Source organism: Musa acuminata, chromosome BXJ1-3, assembly GCF_036884655.1.
Source record: "Musa acuminata AAA Group cultivar baxijiao chromosome BXJ1-3, Cavendish_Baxijiao_AAA, whole genome shotgun sequence".
NCBI lineage: Eukaryota > Viridiplantae > Streptophyta > Magnoliopsida > Zingiberales > Musaceae > Musa > Musa acuminata.
Genome location: NC_088329.1, coordinates 40,729,923 through 40,755,449, shown reverse-complemented (window position 1 = coordinate 40,755,449; position 25,527 = coordinate 40,729,923). Strand labels below are relative to the sequence as shown.

The following is a 25,527-nucleotide window of genomic DNA, read 5'->3' as shown; positions in this document are numbered from 1 at the left end:
ATCTATATGCATATCAATTTTCATCAAAAATTAGAAAATTCTATATTCCGATTTTTTTTTTGGAGGAGATGTATACCTATTACATCTGGTCTATAACCAAGTTTAAGTCATTCTCAAGATTCTTAAAACAAATCCATCATTCGAAGTAAAGCAGATTTCCGACTAATTTAACACAAATAGTTAAGGCTACATCTAAAAGTTTGAACTCAGGACAGTAATGAAGTTCCAAATCAACTGCCCGGAGGTAAAATATTATCCTCATATACATCAACTCAACCCTAGAAAAGAAAGTATATATAGAGACCTACAACAACTAGTTTTACAGTCCCACAACTTATTGACATCCAAAGTTAAAATGGTGCTTACTCGAAATAGTTAAAATCCGAGATCTGTCCCCTCCATTCGATATCATGAACCCCGAACTGATTCAGTTACAACAAACCGAATATAAAATTCTCTACCTTTATTTCTTTCGATGTGTCACCTTAAAATCCAAACACATGATGGGGTGTCAGATCTTGGACCAGCAACTGTTCGATAAATGTAGAGCTTCTCGACAGGGCAATTATCAGGCTGTAACTCCAACGGCAGCCCTCTTTTTCTCTCGTTGATGACCTCCACATTAAGTAGTGGCATCTTCCGGGCAAGCTGTCTGCAGGCTCCCAGGGTCACAGAGCATGATGACATCCAAAGGGATCGCATTGTCTCCAGTTTCGCAGCATTATCCAACAAAGGTTTGTCCCCAAACGGGCAGTCCCTGATTTCCAGCTTCCGTAAGTTCTTGCAACCAGAGAGAATGTAATGAAGACCAGCATCACCATCACCAGCAAAAGCAACTGACAGCATCTCAAGACAATTTGCCGAGGCCCCGATAGATTTAAAGACAAGGTCAGTGAGAAGACCAGATAGGGAGAGGCGCCGGAGGTGCTTGCAGGATTCAACGATAGCACTGAAGCCAGCATCTAGAGGTTGTCGAGTGATATAATCGGGGGTGTGAGGCTCCATAATGCAGAGGCGGAAGCACGTGAAATTAGGGCAGTTTTTAGCAACAGTAAGGAGAGCTGCGTTAGTCATTTGCCGGCAAAAGTAGAGAACAGAGTGAAGCATTGGGCAACCAGCAGAGATGGCGACCAGACCATGTTCGGTAAGAGAGATAGGCTGTGCGGCACCGTATGGATCAGAAGGGAATACCCGTAGTTCTTGAAGGAGCTTGCAAGATGCTGCCACAGCAATAAGGCCATCGTCCTCAATTAAATCCATTACCTATTAAAACAAGCTCCTTGGTTAGCAAACACATGGCTACTGCAAATTAACATAGCCAAAGACAAAGAGAACGTATAAACTACCGCAAGATTTTCACCTGATGCACTAAATGGCATCAACTAATGAATTTGATTACTTGGCAATGACAAAAGCATAATAAAATTAAAGGCAAAACGGTTGTCTAAGGTTAAACACATTTCCAAGCTTTTTACCAGTGGTCCATAGATAAGATGAAAAGAAGTCAATTTAGATACAATAGATATGACGAACAATGCAAGTAAAATTGAAGACATGCAAGCTCTACAAGGGCCTTGTCCAGATCAGTGGAAAAGCATAGGAAAGGAATGTAGTAGTTTCCCATAATAAAATATATGAAAGATTGAAAAGATGCAGATATACCCATAGTCGTTGCAGATTTTTGCACCAGCTGATTAACTTGATGAGCTCCGGGCCTTGTATCGTAGCATAGCTCAGATTCAGTGATGTAAGACCCTCACAAACTGAGTAGATTGCAGGTAGGTATGTCGGTCCAGCTTCCCAGAAACCAGAGAGGCTCTTCAAATTTTTACAGCCAGCAATGGCAGACTCGAGCTTGGAGAAAAGCTCTGGATGATGTTGTGCAGCAAACTTGCCAGTTCCAAGGTCCACCAGCTGTGGCACCCTGTGTAGGAGGCCGACAAGCCTTTCTAGAGGCACAGAATGGTTGAGTCTGAGGGTCTTGAGATTCGGACATCTGCCAATGAGGCGCTCAAGAACAGAAACATTCACCTCACCTTCCAAGCATGCAATGTTCAGGGTTACTAAAGAAGCAAAAGACTCTGGAAAGTGGCTCATCCAATGTAGACAATTATCCTCCACTTCATTTTCATGTAGGTCTAGCTCCCTCAGATTCCTGTTATTATAAAAATGAAAGACAGATTTACACTTATAATGCAAATAGATCATGTATAAGAATTTCGTAGGACAATATCTTTTAGCATTTAAAAGTTAGCAGTTCTGAGACCGGTTTACAATAATCACAGTCACCAGACAAAATTAGTTGCTAACAAAGAAGTTACAATTCAAATGATTTTTTGTTAGTTAAAGAGAATAATAGTAGACCAACATTCCTCAAACAACAACTGATTATTAACTTCACAATATCATGCATATAGGTAATTTTTTTTCCCATAACATGTTGTCATGGATTGGTGATGACAAATAAGCTACAATAGAAGATGGAAGTATATGAAACAGCTATTTACAAGTAATTTTCATAAAAGTAGTGCTCATTTCAAGTACATGGTCTTTCCAAAATCTCCTAGGGCATGTTAAATAAACAATTTTAAATTTTCATCCTCTCCATTCTCCATTGAAAGAGGAAATTCAAAGGGTTTACCAACTAAAATGTCATGTTATCTTACAATCACCTAATCCTTAAAGAGTAATGAGAAGGAAATCTCTCTATCAGCCTCAGGCCCAGGGGCATAGTTTATACTATCTATACATACATATTGATGTTTAGGGCTAGGACATTCTATACATACAGAATGCCTATCTATACATAGTTCGTACTATGTCCTCAGTTGGTGGTCCTATGAAAAAGGTGTTTACTTTTGGGAGATATTTGCACAGGTGATTCTAAACCATTGTTGTACTGTTTCCTAGCAAGACTCTCCTTTTAGCCTTCACTTGGCAACATACGATATTGGCTTAACCACAAACTCTTATGCCAAGTGTGTGACTGTTGCTCTTTTATCTCATCTTACTTCTCCCATATGTCTGTGCTGTTATCCCTATTTTGTGTATTCTGCTACAACAAATAAGACTGGAGGAGCTGTCTGTATTTGAGGTAGCCAAGTGCTCTAGTTTTCAAATTTTCTGATGATACATAATTAATTCATGCAACTAAACCCATTCTTGTTTAAATATGAATATGCTGACATTTTATGCATATCTGCACTTCAATTACATGATTTTAGTATATTACTCAAACATGTGTATTATTGTATTCACTTATCCAGAGGAAATAAGTTCCACTGACTAAACTTTTTAATAAAAAACTTGTCTTGCTGAACTCACATTAGAGAACAAGATGGAGGACCATCGTAAAATAGTTGGGGTGAGAAAAGACAAGCATGTCATGTGCATGTAAAATTTTGTGCCATGAAATTAGACGGCTATTTTGATTAACTGATCATCATGATCCTTGCTTGTAGCCCATAAATCCTCCAAAAAAACTCATGGCAATTACCACCTAAAAAAGCTACTCATAATTTCCTTTACAATTGCCACCACCACTAGCAATGACAACTGCTGTCAGAAACTCCAAGGCCGCTGAAGCACAAACCACACAAACCAGTGAAGCAAAGGGAGTAATAAATCCTAGTAAATTATATATGTGACCTCATGGTGGTCCAGAGCAACATCAGGAGAGAGGAATTGAGGGTCTTGGATGCCGAAAAGGGGCGATGAGAAACAACGGAAAGGCAAAAAAGGAAACTAGTTATAAGGGAAACAAAAAGATCTTACCATCACCAAACAGGTGCAGGTAGGGCGATGAAGCAAATAGATTTTGTAGGTAGGCAATGCAGGGAGGATTAGCCAACAGCAAGATTGTGGACAAACTGTGAAAAACATTATTATAGAAGCAAGGATGGAAATTTTGCGATATGAGAACTCGTCACAAATATCATGATGAGAGCATCTCATCATCAAAGATAAGGATGAAGTAAATAGATATTGTAGTTTACAAAAGGTGTACGATGGCAAGGAAAAGAACTGTGTAGCCAATCCAAATAGTTAATATATTACATCTTGTTTTTAGTTTCCAAAATGTCAACCTAAATTAGATGATTAGAATTTTAATTATCCAGGAAATTACATTTAAAATGATAAACACATGTAACCAATTTCAATTTTCTCGAAAATACTTCCAGCTCGAAAAAAATTTCCACGAGCTAACATAACAGAACCAACAACACATATGTCTATGTCTCATCCAAACAAGTTCCTCAGGGAGTATATTTATAGACTAAACAAAGTAATGTGTTCATAAGATGCTACGTAATTTTGGTCCCACATCAAAAGTTGGTTTACAAGAACTTGATAGGTGCACTACTATTAACAAAAACATGCATTCTTATATAGCCAGAATCCCTTAAACCTACCATTACCAATAATGACTTAGGAACAGAGAGAATCATTAGAAAATTTCCTTTTCTATTAACATCTCCTAGTGTTAGCAGGACCAAAGTGAAGTTTCCTACAAAAAACAATCCAGTCTGTTGGAATGCCTCTGACATTCCTGCTGTTACATGTGATTCAACTTATAAAGTTATCCTATCAAGTTCCACAAGCTTCTCCAACGTAAAAACATAGTGTCATGGAAATTATGCCAATCTGATTCAAAATTGGCCGATCCTAAACAAAACAAGTTAAAGAGGCCAAGAACGAATGGAGTTCAGAGAAATCTACTAGCATGGAGAAACAGTTAAGAGACTACAAGAAAGCAGACAATTATATTCATAAATTGAACACGTTGCAAATCGTATCACCTACTACACTCCTAAGGCCGGCCCTTCCAGCGACGACTATATAGAGCAGCCGTATGACACGAATCTGGAGGACAAGAAACGTAATTGACAAAAGGAGGAGGATGACCAGGATCATCTCGAAGCTGATATTCAATGTGAGATGTACAACAAAGTGCAGCTTTTTGTGCAAAAAGAATATAACATTTTTTTTTCCCAAAACGAGAACATATTAGGAGAAATCCTTAAGGGAACAAAAGGAGTATTAGATGTATCTTCATTTCATTTTTACTCTCCATCAGAACTAAATCCAAGCTGATTCTTTTCAGTACCCAATCTTATGGATCTGACGGACCTCCGAGTTCGGTGTCTTAGAGGAAGATTAATGATATCAAATGGTCAGAACAGAAATAGTCACTACGACATCATTGCTTTCTACAATCACCAGAGAAATGCAATGTACTCGCCCTTACGACCTCGATCCAAGAAAAGGGGAAAAATCAGAACATTAAACGTAAATCTACCATGAGAATCGGATCTCCAGATCACTCGAGATTCCCGAAAGACTTTTTTTTTTTTTAAGCGGAGTGTCCCGTCACCATTCAAAATACCTAGGTCGGACTAGCAAAAAGGGGCAAAATCAAGTCTTTAAGCCAAACAACCACCGAGAACCAATCTTTTTAGCATTAGAATGTCGAATCCAAGCCCAAAACCAACATTAAACATTGAAAAAAGAAGAAACAACGATAAAGAAAAGATAAACTCCAACCTGCAGTTGGCGGCGATGGCGGCGAGTCCGGCCGTGCTGAAACCCTCGCAGGAGACGAGAGAGAGCACCTTGAAGTTCTTGAAACACCGGGCGATGAGCTCAAGGCAGTCGTCAGAGACCACCATCCTTTTGAGGCGGAGCTCCTCCAGGTGCGGCCAACCCTCCACCATCGCCTCGACCCACGCCTCGGCCCCGCCGCCCCAGTCGCTGGGCACCAGGTTGAAATCGGCGAAGTGGGGCTTCCCCTTGATCGCGGCCGCCCTCACCTCCGGGAATCGCCGGACCGCCGCGGCCGGCTCCACCGCATAGCAGTTCCCAACGAATACCCGCCACCGCGACCGCCGCTCGATCCGGTACCACGCGCGGCACACGAGCGCCGCTGCGTTCCGGTCGGCGTCCGCCGGGAGGAACGAGAACACGTGCTCCCACACCTCATCCGGGAACATCGCCGCCCATCTGAACCCCCCTACCATCGCCGTCCGCTCGGTGCTCCGCCGCCGACGTCGCTACCGTCCAACGGCGAAGGGAGAAGGGAGATGACGGTTCGTGGGAACCCTCATCATGGGGAAGAGATGAGAGGTTGAGGAGGGTCTCGTCCTCTGTGGCATAGAATCGAGCTCGGATCTCGAGATGGACGGTCCAAAGGCCGACTCGTGTCAATTAATCGATCTGGGCCGTCGGATGTGTTCAGTGGCGGGGGCGTCCTTATCCACGAGTCCCGCAAGGGAGAGCGTGTGCACTCCCTGGCCCAAGCGGGAAACGTACGTCAAACGGAAACGGGATACTCTCCGCTCCCTTTAAATCCCGATCTTTTTTCTGTGGCAAAAGGGGAAACGAGAAAAACAGGGGAAACCGGCCCGAGGAGAAGGGTGCGCAGTGACGGGTGGGGTCCTCGTAATTGGTGATGAGGGCTGTGATTGGTGGGCAACGAAAGAGGGGTAACGTTGGGGGGGAATCTTTCTTTTGCTTGCTGTGGACCACCGGAGAGAGAGATGTGTCACTGTAAAGGCGGCGGGCCCCACTTTTTCATTGTCCTATTTTAAGTCTCTTCACAGTTCACATTCTTTTAAGCCAAGGCGAAATAATTAAGATATTATATATATTTATCATTTTAATTTCTAGTGCAGCGTTTAGTACGCGGTGATCACTTGGATTCCCTGCCGTCAGTAGCGAGCACGGTACGCTTCTTTCAGGGGTGGGCGGCGGTGTGGGACGGTCAACTCACCGCGTGACGAGGAGCACGTTGCGACGCGACAACTCCGCGCCCGACTCGTCCATTCCGACACCCTGCAACCAAAGCGACGGTTCCGATGCGGCTGTTACCGTGCGCCGCAAGTTTTCCCGTCACCGACGGTGATCCGGCGCCTTCAAAAGGCGTGCGCACCCCTGCGACCGAATCATTCGACGCTCGACTTCCCTAAACTGCCCTCCCGTCCACGCCACCTCTGAGGACGCGACCTCATTGATCGCGGGGGTATTATGGTAAGACAAAAGAGGATAAGGCGGGGGTGGAGAGGCAACGGACGGACGGGATTTGATCAAGGAAATGTGAATATCTTGGTGATCTCGATACAATGCGTAGGGCCACCAGAGTAAAGATACGTGATCACTGTGGTCTCCACTGCATGGATCCTATGTCAACCTACGGGTACTGTACAAGGTAGGTGTACATGCATGCATGGTGCGTGATTCAATTGATGATGGCGATGGCCATAAAGAAGGAAGGTGATGTAAACATAGGAGACTCAGCGTTGTGTTGGTGGATCGGTAGAAGCTTTGGAATCAAGCAATGCTTGCTTGGTGGACGATAAATGCAGCATGAGTGGCAGATACAGCATGGCAGTGCGCTCATTGATGTTACATGTCAAAACAACCAATTCACCAATCCCCGCCAATAGCAATCTACTGTGCCAACTAATTGCATTCGATAATATATTAACCTGTGATTTAAACTAAGGTTGGAATCTCAAATTTATGAGGCATAATTGTATAAAATAGTTTTCATCTTAGCTCTCCGTATTATTAGTATGGCATTGATTGATGATAGCGTCAATCGTGAGGAGTCGATGATTTCATCTACACAATGTTATACATATTGTTTCTTTATGACTTGATTAACGTTTACTGAGGTTAGTAAGAGATCCATTGTGAAAATTTTTAAAAATATTATTGCATTCAAAGTCATATATAGTAAAAATTTATGTTGATATATTACTGATTAGACATCACGAATTTATGTTGAATTAAAGATTCAAATTTCGTTTCATCATTATCTTTTATAACAAAATATATATTTTTATAATTTAAACCTAAGATGATAAAATGAGAACGACATAAACACAAATATGTCTTCGTCTCTAAAAGATTATTATATTAATTTTATAAAATTTGAATGAGAATCTACCAAAATTTGATTTAAAAATTATAAAACAATTCAATAACTATTCACATTCTATATTAAAATGTGTATCATATGATAAGATTGAGATCAACAAGATAAGCTTTATTATGTTACCCTTGTAATAAGTTAAGTTACTCTTGATTGTAGTAAAATCAAGTTATGTAATTGAGTTCAACACACTTCATTTACCAGTGTAATAGTATGAAGTTTGTCAAGCTCACTTCAAACTTTCATGGTCAAATGAAAATATGATGTAAATAGTTAATCTATTAGTTCTTTAAATTTGTTATTGATTTTTGAGGGTCTCCACAGTCTAATTTGACATATTTTCATCTTGAATATGCAAGCTAATAATATAGTTTATTTACGAGTACAAATCATAAAGTTTATTCAACTCACTTCAAATTTTTACAATAGATAAGAATTAAGAGTAGTTTAAAATGTAGAAACATATATATATATATATATATATATATATATATATATATATTTATATAGTTATTTCTCAGTTAGTAGCTAAAACTCTAACTGGTGTTATTATTTTTTTAATTCATATAATACAAAAAATTACTTTATATTTATATGTATTTAACTAAATAATTTGATATTAATTATGATTATAAGTTGTTAGTAGATGAATATGAAAAAATTATGAGACCGAGAATATCTATATATTAACGTGGATGATATAGATGATACTTATTTGAGTCGAGTTGGTATGTTCAAGAATAGAATGTTTCGTTCTATGATTAATTTACAAGATAATCAAGGTTGAATAGGTTTCTTAACGTAATCCCGATCGAACCAATAATGAATAAAAAAGGATAGTTTTGATAAATAATGATCGATCTTGATTATCATACTCAAATAATATTTTATAACAAATTAAATCAAGAAAATATTCTATGATATGAATAAAATATATTTTATATGCGACCACATAATCAATTAGGATTAAGGTAAATATTATATATATATATATATATATATATATATATATATATATATATATATATATATATATATATATATATATATATATATATATATATATATATATATCAGAGTTGACCTAGTATTTGAGAGGGAGAACTCATCATGGCGTGGAGCCACCATTGAGTTAAACCTCACATGCATTATGATAGGGTTCGATCTGGGTTATATTGTAACATTCCATTGGTCCCACGTTGGAAGTGGACAATGTGTATGATTGGGGTATGATGAGTATATTATGTTAACTCTTGACAATTCTACCATATGAATAAAATATATTTTATGTGCGACCACATAATCAATTGGGATTAAGGTAAATATTATATATATATATATATATATATATATATATAATCTCATTTGTTTATTCTAATATCAGAAAATTACTATTGCTAAGTGTGTTTGGTTTGCTAAGAGTTAATATTATACAAATATACATACATAGATAAATTATCTATGCATTCAACCATTTCTATAACAGTTCTTCAAACTATTAGTTGTGTAGCACAACCAATAATATTTAATTATTATTTATTTTCTATAAAATCGTGGAACATGAGGGACATTAATCAGTCATAATTAATATGAAAGCCATGACAGCTTGTGGGGATATATTCGACAATTACAATATTCCTTATCTCAGTTTTAAGTCAAGTTTGATGAACATATAAAAAGAGAAAAGAAATTAAAAGCATTTAATAGTGCACAACCATAGTTTCTTTCCCTTTTGCATCATAGGATTTGTTTTGAGGTCAATACAAATTTTATTGAGGATAATAATTCAATTCCAGACATAGACCAATCATTGCATCAATGTCCGATTCGAATCGATCATTTTGTCCTTTTTAATCGAAGAAAAATAAATCTCAATCATGAATTATATATTATTATTATTTAATTGGAAGAAAAAAGAGGGCATGTGATTAGGGCATCACCTGCATCTTATAATTCAGCAAACAGCGATGAGAGGCACCGCCACGCGCGCGGTCTGGAGTCAATTCTCCGGTCGCGAGCTCGAAGCTAAAGGCTTCGGCTATCTTCTTGCCAATCATTGCCGCCCAAAGTTTATCTTTACATCCGGGAAGCTGAGGTTGGAGTCTGCAGCCCACTTCCTGTTGAGATTTCTGCGTGGGTGTCGCGGCCGGGGGATGCCATGGCCGTCGATTGGGGAACCGTCATGGTGAAGCTGGGGCTCTCCGGACTCGATACCTCTGACCACGCGTCGGTGGTGTCGATCAATATCTTCGTGACGCTCATCTGCGCCTGCATCGTGATTGGCCACCTGTTGGAGGAGAACCGATGGATGAATGAGTCCATTACATCTTTAATCATCGTGAGTCTCTGTTTTTGCTGTTTTCGAGATAAAGATCGGATCTTTTTTTTTTGGGTGTTGGTCGAAGATATGTGGTGAATTGGGGCGGTTCTGTTCACAGGGGCTGTGCACCGGCATCGTACTTCGTCTTGCTACACGAGGGAATAATTCTCGTGTCATGGTCTTTAGTGAAGATCTCTTTTTTATCTACGTGCTCCCACCAATAATTTTCAATGCCGGGTATGTTTTCCTGTGCTAAATCAGTTCCAGAAAAGCAATTTATTCGTTTGCTCCTCATGTTTGAGTCGAGCTGTGTCGAAGTTGAGCTTTTTAGTTGAGATATGATGTCAGGTTATCTTACAAGAACTGCATATCGTAAATCGGTTGTGTACCTTAAAGGTTCTGTTTTGCTGTGATTCATTAGGTATTTATGTTGGACAGTGTTCCTATGCTTCAGAACTGAACAAGGTGTCATTTCTATTATTTTTTAGGAACACACGGTAGATAGTTTCTTTAGTTTGACTTGATATCGAATTTGTAGTCAAATCTTGCTTCTGTTAATCTAGCTAAATGGGAACAGAAGTAAAAGGAGTGAAGAAAAAAAAAATTGCTTAAAACAATTCTTATGCTACTTTAGACGATGGCTGAGTTCGTTCAGGAAGAATATGTCCTTTGTTTCAACAAGAGATGGCTGAGAAACTCCAACTAATTCATATAGGTATTGCTGCCATGACGGCTAGGTCGAAAGAGTACTTTTACATTCTGAACTGCATGACAAAATTACTTACACTTTAGAAAATCATTTGTTGGGTGTAGTCATTCAGACTTTTGCAAAATAAACAACTTATGAATGATTATGTATTGTTGATAATCAAGGATGCCCATCTTCTAAATCCAACCTTGCAACTAGAAGCAAAGTTATTTCGCATAGGGTCAGTGCTAATCTACCTTGCCAATGTACCAAATCCTGGTGCACACCCCGGTAATGATAAGCAGCATCATTGAGCCTGCACTGTGCTACATGCAAAACGTGTATTGACTGAGGCCCCTTACGTGATTTAGTAAGTCATATCACTTTAACAAGCATTGTTTAATCTTACTAGTGTTAGCACCATTCATGTTATGTACAAATGATAAACGAGTAAACTAAATCATGAGTTTTGATATTGTGTCAGGAGATTCATCAAAGATATTCTAATTGTCAGTCTGAGAAAGTTAGCTTAATTACACAATGTGGAACTTGTTGGACAAATATTTAAATTAGCAAAGATGGTCACAAATTGTTTCTTTTACTGAACGCACTTGTTCCTTTGTTCTAATGGTGATGAAAAATGTAGTCATTTTCCATTTCTCCAAGTGAACTTTGACTGTTTTTGTAAGTTGAACCAGAATAGAATTTGGAATTTGCAGATTGTTTGTAAGTTGAACCAGATCAGTCACTAGTAAAAATGAACTCACAGATTGTTTGAATTTGGAGAATTCTGAAACCGTTTGATAAACCAACCAAGGATCATTGTTTTGGATACTGGATCCGTTTTGGTGATCTATTGCACTAGTACATACCGGTCAATATCGGTGTACCATGTGTTAATACCCCAGTATGTACCGGTGTTTTAGAGAGGAAGAAAAAGAGGGAGAAAAGGAAGTGGCAGTGAAGGTACAAAAGAGGAAGGAGGAAGAAGAGGAAGCGATGGAGGAGGAAGAAAAAGTGGTGGAGGAGAAGAAAGAATGAAGATGAGGAGGAGAAAAGGTGGGAGCGTACCTGAAAAGAAGAAGGCATGCAGCGGCAATGGTATCGACAATAGAGGGCTCACGTTCAGGAGCCCTAATTTATATTTTAGGATTTTTTTCTTTTTTTAGTGTCAAGTCAGATGGCCCCACCACTATTTTCAATTTTTTAATTATTTTCATCAAACTGGACTAGGCCGCCCGAAACAGGGATGGTCTGTGTCTTGGCCCATGCTTGAACCAATGCGTACTGCTCATTTCGTACTATTTTTGGCGGTACAGCAATCACTGAAACCAACTAAATGGCAAGCGTAGGAGATGTCCTTTTCAACTTTAGTCCATTAATTTTGATTAATTTCTTTCCAACTTGTTATAGTCAGGAACTGATGTGTATTCAAGATAAGAATAATGCTTTTCATTTTAAGCTAGCTGGTAATCCACTTCAATTATTAAAAGTTTGTTCTACATATTATTTTTCTGAAATCCTCACAATTCCTTTTTAATTTAGGTTTTTGTTTTACTAGATGCCATTTTGGAATTATAATTTTTATCACCTTACCTTTGTGTAACTAATCAAGCTCAAAACCATTCTTGCTCCACCATTTGCATGTATTATCTTGCTTTTCTGCAAGTATATCTTATATTAACTAATCTGGATTCTCAAGCTGAATGGCTATATCATTTTTTTCATAAAACTTGATTGCTTGTGGATCAGGTTCCAAGTAAAGAAAAAGCAGTTCTTCCGCAACTTCATAACAATTATGCTGTTTGGTGCAGTAGGAACTTTGATCTCCTTCATAATAATTTCAATCGGTAAGGAAACAAATCTGAAGTACTGAATATGGATTGACATGCATTAGCTGTTATAATTTCAATCGGTAAGGAAACAAATCTGAAGTTCAGAAGTACTTTGTATTGCTTTAAAAAATAATTTGTGTTACATCATCTTCCTCAAATAGTTGCATTCTCTAAGTTCGAATTTAATTATTCAGATATATGTGTAGTCAAGAAAACATCATGATGTTGGTTTCTGCCTTCTTTTTTAAAAATCATGATGACTCATTGAGCATATTTGCTAAACAGACTTGGAGAAAAGTCTCCTAGATTAACTTCTTACATTGTCGGGATTTAGGAAAAATTCAGCAGACAGACTGTTAAGATATGTCCAGAATACAAGTGTTTCTGATTTATAGTCATCAAATTACTAACATGAAGGGCACGGTCTTTTTGTTTGTTTTGGACCATTGTTGATGATTTTTAGCTGGTCCCGTGCCTAAAAAAGTAGTTGTAGTGATATAAGCAATCAAATTATAGCATATGGTAAAAAGTTTGTCCTCTGGCTTTTATCTTTGTTAAAAGTTGGTGTAATTTCAGGTGTAGTATTCAAGTAGCTCACAGGCAATCTATGCCTCATACAGGATAGTAAGTAATCTTATTTGCCTCTATAAGAAAAATTTAAAATAGTCTATCTATATCTATGTGATCGGGATCAATCATTTCTTTCATATGATTGATGCAAGTGTATCAAGATTTTCATGTTGAGAATTGTTCATTCTTGACCTCAATTCTGGTCCAGGTGCTGTGGAAATCTTCAGAAAAATGGATATAGGTGCACTGGAAATTGGAGATTATCTTGGTAAATACTCTTGCGGATGCATTCCTTGCTTGGTCCTCCTTGTATCTGATTAATTTTTCTCCTTTCTCTTTTTGCTAATCATCTATTTGGTCCTTTTTCTTTTCTATAGCGATTGGGGCAATCTTTTCTGCAACTGATTCTGTTTGCACTCTGCAGGTTCTCAACTCTAGCAGATTTCTTTTATGTGTGTCCTTTGTAACATAACAGCTCACTGATTTTTGAAATTCATTACTGAAAAATCAGGTGCTTAACCAGGATGAGACACCTTTGCTTTATAGCCTGGTTTTTGGTGAAGGTGTCGTAAATGATGCTACATCGGTGGTGCTTTTCAATGCAATCCAGAAATTTGATCTGGTTCATATGGATGTCACAGTTGTGTTAAAATTTGTTGCCAACTTCTTTTATCTATTTTCTACAAGCACCTTGCTCGGAGCACTTGTAAGTTTTGATTAATGATGATTTGGTATGAAAATGCTCTGCTCTCCTCTCTTTTTTGCTGTTATATATTTTAGTTGATATTTTCCTCTTTTGCTAACAGGGAGGATTGCTTAGTGCTTATATCATAAAAAAGTTGTATTTTGGAAGGTTTGTGAAAAGAAAGTCAACCTTTACTTAAACTTTCTTTTTATATATTGGTCACACGTAGAGAACCATTCGTAGCATAGCAGTGCTGAAAGGATCGGAGGTTCAATTGAACCACTGCTGTGTTTTTCATTTTTGGAAGTTTAAATGATTAAACATAAAATATTCTAAATCGGTTCTGTGTAAATATATCATTGCTTACTTTTGTTTCTGATCCCTATCCAGACATTCAACTGATCGAGAAGTTGCTCTTATGATTCTTATGGCTTATCTTTCTTATATGCTAGCTGAAGTGAGTTTCTTCTCCTAAATCACCAAGTAAACATCAGTTTTCTTATGTCTCCAGTATGCTGGATTTGGTTGAGATCACCCTAAAATCATTACTTCTAAATATTAATGTGTCTTGCAGTTGTTAGATTTAAGCGGCATTCTTACAGTATTCTTCTGTGGGATAGTAATGTCGCACTACACCTGGCATAATGTGACCGAGAGTTCTAGGATCACCACAAAGTACATATACTTCGTCCTTATCTCCGTTGGCTGTTTATACAAATCAGACTACATTTTTTTAATCTTTTACTTGTCAATTCAGGCATGCCTTTGCAACCTTGTCATTTATTGCTGAAGTTTTTCTTTTTCTATATGTTGGAATGGATGCATTAGACATTGAGAAGTGGCAGTTTGTCAGCAACAGGTTTGTTATATTTCTGATCACTCCATGTTTTGCTTATGTTTTATTGCTCGAATGCTGTAGTGTCGTGATTAAACCATCTTTGCTATTTTTGACTAGCAGTTGTCAATATTATCTGAGGTCTCCATTCATAATTGTGATATATGGGCCATGATATATCTTATGATATAATTTACTACTTTTTTATCATGTTGGGCATCTATTGATTGAATAATTACTAGTTTGTTCAATATCATAAACAAAGCTAAGCAACAAGATAGAATCTGCTTTGGTTAGTAGCCTTTTCTGCGCATGATATCGACCTTCTGCGCCTGGTTCATGCTATTATACATATTAAGAGAGTGAAAAAAGGGCATGTATTTTCAAGTGACTCTGACCATTTAAAAATCACTCCGAACTTGTATAATAGATCATTTCTGTCTAGTGGATACTCAGTGCAGAGTTGTATATTTAGAATTTCCATTCTTCATTCATCTATTTCATAACATGCTTGGTTAGAAACATAAATTGTCTGCATTTTATGCATACTTGGTTTATTAGTGCAATACAATTGGTTGCTGGACATCTAACAATATCTCTTGCTTACAGCCCTGGAAAATCAGTTGGTTTGAGCTCAATTCTGTTGGGCTTGGTATTGATTGGCAGAGCTGCTTTTGTCTTTCCACTATCTTTCATCTCCAACTTAAGTAAAAGATCTCAGAATGACAAAATTACCTTTAAGCAGCAAGTAATTGTTTTCCATGCGTATTTATCATTTGCCTAGTTTTCACTCATCAAGTACAGTAACATATCTCGAGTTATCAACAGGTTATAATCTGGTGGGCAGGTCTTATGAGAGGTGCGGTATCAATTGCACTTGCTTACAATCAGGTCAACTTGCTCTCTCATCAATAAAATGAAAAGTCATCACTTTCTAGCTCCAGAAGCAATCTTTTATGGATTAATAATTACATCAACGGTTACGGCAGCACCAACTATCATCATTTCTCTTTTCTATGAATCTACAATCTTGTGTTTTTTTTCTGGTTTTCTAAAAACAAAGCAGGTTTCATGGTCTAGCATTTAAATGTTGAACACTGAGTTGTACTGTCCTGTCTTGGACCTGTATGTTTGTTGGTACAGCATGTTGTACTCCAGTACACTAGGAAAATACAAAATTTTGTAGTTTGATTATTGATGTACTTTATTTAATGTACCAAGTACTGTGCATATCCAACAAGTGTCTATCATGTTATATCTATTGCATGTCAAACAACTTGCAAGTCTTTTATGTTGATAAAGTTATATATGGTAATTCTGCAGTTTACTAGATCTGGCCATACTCACCAGCGTGGAAATGCATTTATGATCACCAGCACCATCACCGTTGTTCTTTTCAGTACAATGGTAAGATACATTTCATTTCCTTGTTTCCTGGTGCTAGAATAACATGATACTAGGTCAGTTACTGATTGCATGTATTGATTTCAACTGTTGGAGGTGAATAGTATTGGATGCTATTAAGTCTCTGCTCATATCTATCCTTTTTTGGTTTTGTCTTCCCTGCTGGAAAAGATCCACATGATTCTGTTATAATCACTGTCCAGATGAACTTCATGCATTCTTCTAAAGTGATCTTATATGTTCATTTCGAAATGAAAATTTTGATGTACCCATCTGAAGCTTACTTGCCATTGTTTAGGAACTGATATTGGTATTTTTGTCTAGATCATCTTATACACTAAATTTATCCCCGACAGCAAAAGAACAAATATATTTAGTATTCTACCTTTATGTCCTCAGAGATGATTTTGATCAAGATTTTAGGTCTTGTTAACCGGAATTGATATTTAACTTGCTTTATATTTTGTCAAAAGAATGAAAAAGTAGAAGATCTGAGACTGTTTTCCTCTAGGATGACTGTCAAGACATCAATTTTTGTTGTTGGATTGTTCTGTCAGGTAAAATTCTAAATTTATTTGCCGTAAAGATTTGTGCTGATGTTCCACGTTTGCTTAGGTGTTCGGATTGATGACTAAGCCTCTCATTTACTTCTTGCTGCCTCCAAGCATGAAGCATCTCACCAGATCTCTGAGTCTCTCATCGGAGCCTTCAAGTCCAAAATCTTTCCTTTCTCCACTGCTTGGCAATGGACAGGGTTCGGAGCTTGAAACTGGGCATAGCATACCTCGCCCGACAAGCCTACGGATGCTTCTGATGACACCATCCCGCTCTGTTCACCATTACTGGCGCAAGTTTGATGATGCCTTCATGCGCCCAATGTTTGGTGGGCGAGGTTTTGTTCCATTTGTTCCTGGTTCGCCGATTGAACGCAGTGTCCTTGAATGGGAATAAACTGGAAAAGAAGATTAAATTGCTCTTGGTATCAGTAACGTGTTCTTCATGGACAAGAACAATCGATGCACATTTGACTGTGAAGAACTCTCAAAAATTAACATTGTGTCGCATATTTGCATATGCACAGGCAACTACTTCTAGTGATATTAGTGAATGTATTTAGTAGCACTTATGGGCTACATCATACTTTTGGTGATATTAGCGCGTGTAATTGGGACCCCTTATGAGCTGGTAGAATCTTTGTACTCATGTTGTGTCATCAAACAGTGGCAGTATGTACATATATGCTTTCAGATGATCTAAGATTTACATGTTTTAAAGTTTCTTTGCTGTGTATTCAAAAGTAATATTTTATTGCATTACTCAATTTTGCCCCTCTATGGACTTCCATTGATGTCATCTTTGTGATAATGAAGGCGATGATAGTCTTTTATTATCATGAATTCGGGATGATTATATGTAACAACAATAATAAAATCATAAAATTCTAACTATTTAAGTCGATTATATATAATTTTTAATATAGTTGAGATACATAAAAAATAATATATTTAGTTAAAAATATTAAAAAAAATAATTTATTAAAATATTTCTATGTCTTTCTCTATCTCTTCTCGATGTGATATTTTATATATTGAATGCAAATAGATGTTATGCAGAAACACGTGCAACGCACGTGATACGATGAACGTTAAAGTTATCGACGGTCAGGATTTGATCGTAACGGTCACCCATCCATGCCCTTAAATGCCAAAGCGTACCCAACAAACGTACCTGCTTGGCTGTGACGGGCTCCTTTTATGGGCCCCACTGCTCGTCTAATCACAGTGGCGGTCTACAAATAGCGGGACAGGTATCGATCGCATAGTGTACAGAAAAATGCATCTCCCTCGCGCGCTTTCGCTCCCTCTGTTCGCCTCACGCTCTTTGTGCACTTCGCCGACCCCCTTTTCTCGCCTCCTTCTTCTTTCAGAACTATATCGATTGATCGCATGCCGATGGCTTCCACTGTTGAACGGCGAATCACCATCTCCGCTGGGCCTCGGCGATTCGTGCAGGTTCGATTCTATGATATCCTCCACCTCGATCTGGTTTCCGTCTGTTCTGTCTGTTCTCATCTCGAGGGTTTGCTCATCGTATGTTTGTTCATGCTTTCCTCGTTGGGTAAATCAAGTGTATATATATGGAATAATCTTAAAAATATATGGCCCCATGTAATTTATTCGAGTGAATCTAGACGCATTTTATTCATTGGATCATGAAAGCATCTTACGCGATTCGGCTGGAGTAGAATGAAACTGCTGGTTATATGTGTCTTTCTTTCTGGATTTAAATTTCTCCGTTGTTAAAGCATCGATAGTGAAGTATTGACATCTTGGATTGGAAATTAATGATGAAAATGGACGGACTCCAAGATGTCGCTTGTGGTGAAGTTGTGATAAGAATAATTGACAGGGGTATAAGAGAACTTGACAGCATAACCATTTTCTTCTTCCAATTTGCAGTGGATTGCTCATTACGCATTGGATTAAGAATTTATCTTTCTTTTCAAACTTTTATTTTGGCCTAATTTAGAACCACAACTTTTTTTTAGCACGGATCTGAGATAAATAACAACAATTCGGATCATACATGAGTTTGAAAGTTAATCTTAATTTTCTTAGGTTCCAACTGCAATATATTTTCCTGTCATATAGTTATTGCAGTTAGGAATTAGTGTTTCTAATAACTAGCTTCTTTATTTTACCATGACATGTATATGAGCGGCAAGTCATATTTCTGCAACCAATCACTTATTTAGGATGCTTCAGAACAATTGGCATATTGCATTGAGTTTAGTAATCTGAGCTTTCCTTGCTAAAACCAGTGGTGCCAAAGCCTAGCACATTAATGCACATTGCACTAGTCCACATTTATAGGCATTTCATTTTCATGAAAAATATTTTAAGCATATCTTATTGTTTGATGCATTTGGATTGAAGATTCCATAGTATTTGGGATTTTTTAGATATTCCATTGTTGCCAATTTTCCACATCATAGCAGAATGGTTAGATGGAGTGCATAGTTAAATGTACCTTTGGTTGTAAGAAGGTTTTTCTAAATACTTGTCATTATGCAAAAAAGTTTAAGCCTCGATAGTAATTTGTACCCTCAGGCTCTGGAAAATGCATCTTGAACCAGCATGTGGTATTATGAAGCATGTATTATTATATCTTTGTTTATGGAAGTCTAGAGTGACTATTATTTAAGTCTAGAGTCATATATACTAAACTGAAGTAGATGCCACGTAATCGATTTTCTCTCTCATAAAGACCTATGCCTTCTAAAAGGTTAGCTCGAAGAATTATTTTATAATGGTTTTTTTCTCAAAATAATTAGCTATCCATGTATATGATGTTCAAGAGCACTGATATTTTGTTGCTGATGTTCTTACCCTGGTATATTGATTTAGCTTTGGGTTTTCCAAGGTTGAACAATTAAAATGAAAGCAATCCAATGAAAATGGCATAGGTTGGGTAGGAATATCAGTTTTGAATGATATTTTTAGACCTTTGGAAGACTTGAAGATCATATTTTACACTTCTTGACCAAGTATCTAATTTTTCAAGGTAAGTGTAATTTAGTGATAAAAAAATCTAATTCTCGTTTGAGCCCAGGATATATATGCTTAATGTCCTTTAAGAGTGACAGAATTTGTATCGGCAGGAATATTCTTATTTTTGTAGATTTTTTGCCTGTAAGTTCATTAGATTGCTTTTATGAGGTGAATAATTCCTGATAAGTTTCTAATGTTATTATAGGTCTGTAAGTGTCCTATATATGAGTCTCAGGGTTATTTATAGTTGATTATTGAACAGAGTTGAGGAATTATTGGAAGAAAAGTGGTCTAACTGATTGATATTTTCAGAAATCAAGACATTTCAAACTTTGTGGTTATCATCAGATGCTGTTTAGTTGTATATTATTTGTCTTTAGGATGTTGTTTTTACTAGAATATTATCATCTGCCAATATTTGTAATGATCTTCTCCAAATTGTAAATGTTACTAAATCAAATTGATTAGATATTGGTCTTATTGGGTTGTGTGTAACTTCCTATCCTGTTGTTTCTCTCATATACCGAGGTCTAATAGATGCTTAAGTACAATTAATAAACTATTAACATGGTGACTGAAGCATGTTATGAACTAGTTCAATGAAAATGAGGCTGCACATATAAATATTCTTGTGATATTTCATTGTGTAATACTTGGGGGCAATCATTCATGTTCCTGAGAGCAAGATGAGAATTATTGATTTATTTCTTTGAATTTATGTGACTATAAGTATGGTAGGATGATATGGAAGAAAGAAGAAATCACAAACATGGTAGTGGGCAAAATATCATGAGCAGGATGGATTTTGATTAGAACTTCAGTATAGGAGTGATCCATGCTTCTTTGCAAATATAGACATTAATAAGGAGCATGACACTGTGTGAGAAATTATTCCATTCTATTGAGATGTGCAGTTAAAGGTAAATTCAAACATAACAACACTCTACTCACCAAGATTATTTTACTATGATTTAGATGGTGAGAGAGCTGGTCAAAAGTAAGTCCTTAGTGAATACATCTGCAATTTAATTGAAGGATAGTTGTTGTTGTATCCTTTGATGAAATAAAAGTAAGATACCCTTTTACCTCTGCCCATATACATAACAGCCCATATGCATGACATTGTGACACTTTAGATTCATCGTCTTGTAGCAACATATGATGTCAAATAATAGTATACCATGATATAATTGTCATGGAGAGCAACTTATGAGGATACAGTCATGTGACAGCCCCACAAGGCCTTTGTGACCTCAATTTTCAGTGATCATGCAGATGATTAATCACGTGGTCCAAAGCAGAACCAAAGCATGAACATACAGTAGCATGCCTGGATTCTTTCCTTTTTTAGTTATAACTATATTTATGCCATAACACATGGGTCATTACAGTCTGATGCCTTTACTCCTTGTAAGTTACCATTTATCTCCTAAAAGATAATCTCATCCTTTGCTAGGCGAACTGGTGTAAAATATTATGTTCAGCTTGCTTCATATTTTCTTCTCTCCCACCTACACAAGTAGTTGTCTTGAACATTTTGTCGTGCTTGTTAGGATTGTATATGTAGTTTTGAAACTTTTTTTAGTTCAATTTTGTAGCTGTGTACTGATGGGAATTTGCTTTTCTAATGACCCCTGGAATAGGTGCTACTTCAGTTGCGAGGATATTGATGCTGGGGTTAAGATCTTTGAAGAGTATATAAGCTCAAGACCTCCAACTGCTGAGTTGTATGTGGTAGGTTCATACGAAGTAAACTGGTTTTTGGTTAACTCCAACTGGCAGTGTCCTTTACAGTTTGCACCTTGTAATTTTTGATGTAGGTGCTTTTGTTTTGTTATTACTTATTAGTATATTCAAGTATGTGCTGTATGGATGCCTCACTACTACATCCATGTGATATCTCTTGTACAGTGGAAGAACTGTGAAGTATTGGACGCATGATAAGATAAGCAGTAGATGACAGATGGAGAGGGCAGGGTCAGAGAATTATGGGTTTGCGATTCCCAGATTTTAGAATAATAGGCTCTGTGTAGGTTTTCCTTATCCTAAATACTTTGTTTCAACTTCTACTTCTCCCTGAACCAGTCTTCCATTCTTGATTGATTTCTTCCATCGTTACAAATAGTGCAGGGATAATGTATCCTGTGTTGACATCAGTCCTGTGACTGTTAGTTACTATGCTTAAAACCTTTACCAGATATTAATATATAGATAATGAGGCATAAACATATGTGATACCATGTCAAAAGTTAACTATCTGCTAAGAGCTCAGAGCAATCCCTGCACTTGCAGTCTAAAAAGAAAAGAAATTATACCCAAATATGCTTTGACATTTTCAAACAAGGAATGCCCCTCTATGTTCCTCTAAGAAGCAACCTACATCCAATTCTGATAAACAAAGGGCAATGCTTGTGAAGACATCCTTTTGCATCTTTTGTTGTAGCAAAGAAAAATGTGTTAGGTCTCCTGCTCATCATGCTAGCTAATATAGCACCCAGCACATGCTAGATGGATAAACTCTCCTGCTTGCATCAACCTATTTTGTGTCAAGTATATATGAACAGACCATAGAACATCAAATGCCCAAGGTAAAAGGAATTTCATGTACTCTAGACATTTTCTTGTGTGCATAAGATACTGTTGGTATTATGATATTAGGCATCATCTTTGGTTAGTAGTAGTATAGACTATAGACTATAGACACTGTATCTGTGGCATTGCTTCTTTCATGATGCCTTTTACCTGGACCCACAATTTAATAGTCTAAGATGTGTATTGTCACTGCTTTTGTTCTGTTAATAGCTTGTGTCTTTATACCTTGTTGGATGGTCTGTAAGAATATTCTTTTGTGTACACTTGACAATCTTTGGGCATACATTTGTGAGTTCCCTGGAATGCCTCCAAAGTCATTATCATAGACTTTATATGAACTCTCTCTGCAGTTGTTACCTGTGAATTCCAGAAGATCAGTTAACTATATATGAGAATGTCATATTCTGCATTTATGCTCTGATAGGGACATAGCAATTGCCATTTACTTCTTTTCTGGCAGAAAAAAATTCTGAGAAATATTATGGATATAATATAGACAAGTGAACTGATTAAGTGAAGTAGGTCAAAAACATCAGAAAACGGGATCCCAAACTTATTCTCATATGTTAAAAAGGGAAAAATAAAAGCAATAAAGAACTTTGTGTTTAAAACTCTAAAGTTGTTGGAGCTTGGAGGTAATAATTTGCACCTATCATGGACATAAATGAGTTTTAGCTTTTGCAAGTTTGACAAGCTTGCCATTTTGTGCTATATGGTGGTCACCTGATTTGTGTCTAATGTTGGCGACTTTTAAGTGTTAACATTGTATTATGTGATCCCTATTATCCATGCTATGATGCCTCTTGCAATTCCTTTTTTCTGCCTTCTTTCCAACTGTTAAACTTGCAGTTGTCTAGAGTTTTCCTCATGAAGTGAATAATCTGTCATATTCTCCCACATTTTTCTTATGCTAGATTATTATACATGGTTGTGTTCTCTGTAGTTTAATATGTTTTTGATGATTGCAACATTGATTTTTACCCCCTAAATGTCCTCATCACCCACCCCCATTTCTTCCACTTAATTATGAAGAAAACTGAAGAGAAGAGATAATATGATGAAATAAATTTTGCCACCGAACTAGGAATTAAAAGGAAAAGAAGAGAGGTTACGAACTATGAAGTATGAAGAAATAATTTTTGTTCTCTATATACAATCTTGTTATTCTAGCTGTCTGTAGCATCTAGATCATTTCTCGAAGAGCAACTAGGAGTCTACGTGGGCAACTGATGAGAATTCTGCTTTTGGTTTTCCATTATTTGTAAGACTATTATATGATATTTTAACTTGAATCTGTAATGTACGGACCCTAATTGAAGGAGCAATGGTTGGATATACTCCTAGAGGCATGCAACTTGCTCAAGAGAGTCTGGTATTTGATTCTGCAAATATTGGATATTGATTTAGCTTTTTTTTTACATTTTAATTGATAAGATAAAAATGGTAATTTCATTGTCTTGTAGGAGAAAATGAATGCAAGAGGATTCTTCTTGAACCCAAAGATGGGAAGTGACCTCCTGCTTGCAGCAGCAGGAGAAAAGGTATGGGTTTCCAATTGACTAAAGTGGTTTTCATCTATTGCTTCTGCTATTATGACATATCATGTTGGAATGATCTTGTTATGGTAAATTGATCAATTACCTCTTGACAAGTTTGTATTTGATGTTTTTTACTGGCAAAGCTGCACATAGTGCAGAAGTTATGTGCATTTTTCCATCACAGTGACAGCTTATAGTGATTGCCATTTATATTTACCTCAACTTTTAAATTAAAAAATATTTTAGGCTTCGTGGTATTGGAAAGTCTATTAATACAAACTTGTAATTGTATAGATGGGTGGATACACTACCGCCAATTATGTTTGGGATCTTTTGCAAAGCCACAAGATCACTCCATGGCTGCCTGCAGTGAAGGCCTTCTATGAAGGCTTAAAGGTGATGTACCATTTCATTGCTCATACGTGTGCTGCATTGGTTAGGAAATCATGTAGGTGATATATGAAGTAATGAAGTTTAATTACTTCATTCCAAACTAATTGATGGTGGCTAATGATTGGATTCCAGTTTGGTGATAGTAGATTCCAGTTTGCAAGCTGCAATGATGAGCATGTCTTCACGAGTTTCAATGCCCTTCTTTGTTTCAGGAAAGGGAGATACCATCAGATAACCCAAGGCTTGTATTGGTTGGGCGCTCACAGGACAATGTAAACCTCAGATTTGGAGGGAGGCGAAATGTCTAGAACAGATTAATCGAGTGCTTTCTTACTTTGAGATGCTTCCAAGAGCATCAGGTGTGGTCTCCATGCCCACTTGATCCAGAAGAAAGCACAGTAGAAATCTTGAAGTCCAGCTACGTGTCCGTAAGTTCTGCTCGGTTGCGATCGCAACTTGTGTCACAGAGTCATTACTCGAGCAGATGGTCGACTGAACTTCCACAACTTTTGGTTTTCTGCACCAATAATATTTAGCCACTGACAACTTCTGAAATGAGAGGAACAAAAACCAAAGTTGGTGAAGAAGAACTTGGTCTCAACAATCACTGGTCTGGATTCTGAGTTTTGAGTTCTTTGAGTGTTGCAACTGTGTGATTGGAAATGTCTACTACCGTTATAGTAGTGGATAGTAACATGCTTTTGTGCATTGGATTCATTGCAGAAACATAGACTTGTAATAGGTACATTTGACGAGCTGAAGTTTAGCAGAAAGTCTCTTTTTTTTTTTTGTCCCGCTTATTCACATTTTTCATAATTCATTTGTTGGGGGGGGAGCTAAAGGAATGAAAATAAAAAATAATGAGATATTATCCAATTACAGTTTTTTTCATTGGAGTTACAATGTTTTTAATTCAGTAATAAAAAACATTGTAATTTTATTAAAAAAATATTGTAAGTAAAAAACATTGGAATTTTATTGAAAAATATTATATATTTGATCAGTTTTAATCCAAATTGGGTCTTGATAAAAAAAAAAAAAATTCTTTTATGGATATTTTGGTTCTTTTACAAAGAGAAGAGATTCTCTCTGGGAAATATAGAAATGAGAGACTGTAATCCGAGAAAAGCCCAAAACCTATGGTTTATTTTAAAAAATCACCCTTGATAGAAAGCTAGGAGAT

General features: G+C 37.0%; 3 protein-coding genes across 4 annotated transcripts; 2 read left to right on the top strand and 1 right to left on the bottom strand.

Annotated features, from left to right (window-relative positions):
• Nucleotides 1–139: 139 nt before the first annotated feature.
• Nucleotides 140–6,174, bottom strand: LOC135585274 (transport inhibitor response 1-like protein Os05g0150500). Of its 2 annotated transcripts, XM_065138004.1 has the most exons (4): nt 5,545–6,168; nt 2,037–2,155; nt 1,663–1,949; nt 140–1,263 (listed from the first exon to the last, which is right to left on the bottom strand). In XM_065138004.1, exons 1-4 carry the CDS (start codon nt 6,015–6,017, stop codon nt 481–483), a joined length of 1,662 nt encoding a protein of 553 aa, XP_064994076.1. In that variant the 5' UTR covers nt 6,018–6,168; the 3' UTR covers nt 140–480. The 2 variants fall into 2 exon arrangements, with proteins under 2 accessions (XP_064994076.1, XP_064994067.1); XM_065137995.1 differs by having other exon boundaries at nt 1,663–2,155; nt 5,545–6,174.
• A 3,737-nt stretch (nt 6,175–9,911) lies between these two features.
• Nucleotides 9,912–17,549, top strand: LOC135630793 (sodium/hydrogen exchanger 1-like). The gene is made up of 14 exons (XM_065137988.1): nt 9,912–10,271; nt 10,372–10,490; nt 12,694–12,791; nt 13,555–13,614; nt 13,724–13,770; nt 13,858–14,052; nt 14,153–14,199; nt 14,422–14,488; nt 14,606–14,706; nt 14,789–14,890; nt 15,476–15,614; nt 15,695–15,757; nt 16,190–16,273; nt 16,886–17,549. The coding sequence occupies exons 1-14, from the start codon at nt 10,092–10,094 to the stop codon at nt 17,219–17,221; spliced, it is 1,638 nt and encodes a 545-aa protein (XP_064994060.1). The 5' UTR covers nt 9,912–10,091; the 3' UTR covers nt 17,222–17,549.
• A 554-nt stretch (nt 17,550–18,103) lies between these two features.
• On the top strand, nt 18,104–25,106 carry LOC108952381 (pentatricopeptide repeat-containing protein At4g35850, mitochondrial-like). The gene is made up of 5 exons (XM_065152511.1): nt 18,104–18,282; nt 21,465–21,555; nt 23,877–23,954; nt 24,246–24,347; nt 24,557–25,106. The coding sequence occupies exons 1-5, from the start codon at nt 18,104–18,106 to the stop codon at nt 24,650–24,652; spliced, it is 546 nt and encodes a 181-aa protein (XP_065008583.1). The 3' UTR covers nt 24,653–25,106.
• The last annotated feature ends 421 nt before the right edge of the window (nt 25,107–25,527 follow it).

Coding starts and splice junctions, on each gene's coding strand:
- LOC108952381 (XM_065152511.1), top strand. CDS start 18,104: ATGCATCTCCCTCGCGCGCTTTCGCTCCCTCTGTTCGCCTCACGCTCT. Junction 18,283..21,464: donor GGCCTCGGCGATTCGTGCAG/GTTCGATTCTAT, acceptor CCCCTGGAATAG/GTGCTACTTCAGTTGCGAGG. Junction 24,348..24,556: donor CCTTCTATGAAGGCTTAAAG/GTGATGTACCAT, acceptor TCTTTGTTTCAG/GAAAGGGAGATACCATCAGA.
- LOC135630793 (XM_065137988.1), top strand. CDS start 10,092: ATGGCCGTCGATTGGGGAACCGTCATGGTGAAGCTGGGGCTCTCCGGA. Junction 12,792..13,554: donor CTTCATAATAATTTCAATCG/GTAAGGAAACAA, acceptor ATTCTGGTCCAG/GTGCTGTGGAAATCTTCAGA. Junction 13,615..13,723: donor GGAAATTGGAGATTATCTTG/GTAAATACTCTT, acceptor TCTTTTCTATAG/CGATTGGGGCAATCTTTTCT.
- LOC135585274 (XM_065137995.1), bottom strand. CDS start 6,017: ATGGTAGGGGGGTTCAGATGGGCGGCGATGTTCCCGGATGAGGTGTGG. Junction 2,156..5,544: donor GCCATCGCCGCCAACTGCAG/GTTGGAGTTTAT, acceptor TTATAATAACAG/GAATCTGAGGGAGCTAGACC. Junction 1,264..1,662: donor AAAATCTGCAACGACTATGG/GTATATCTGCAT, acceptor TTGTTTTAATAG/GTAATGGATTTAATTGAGGA.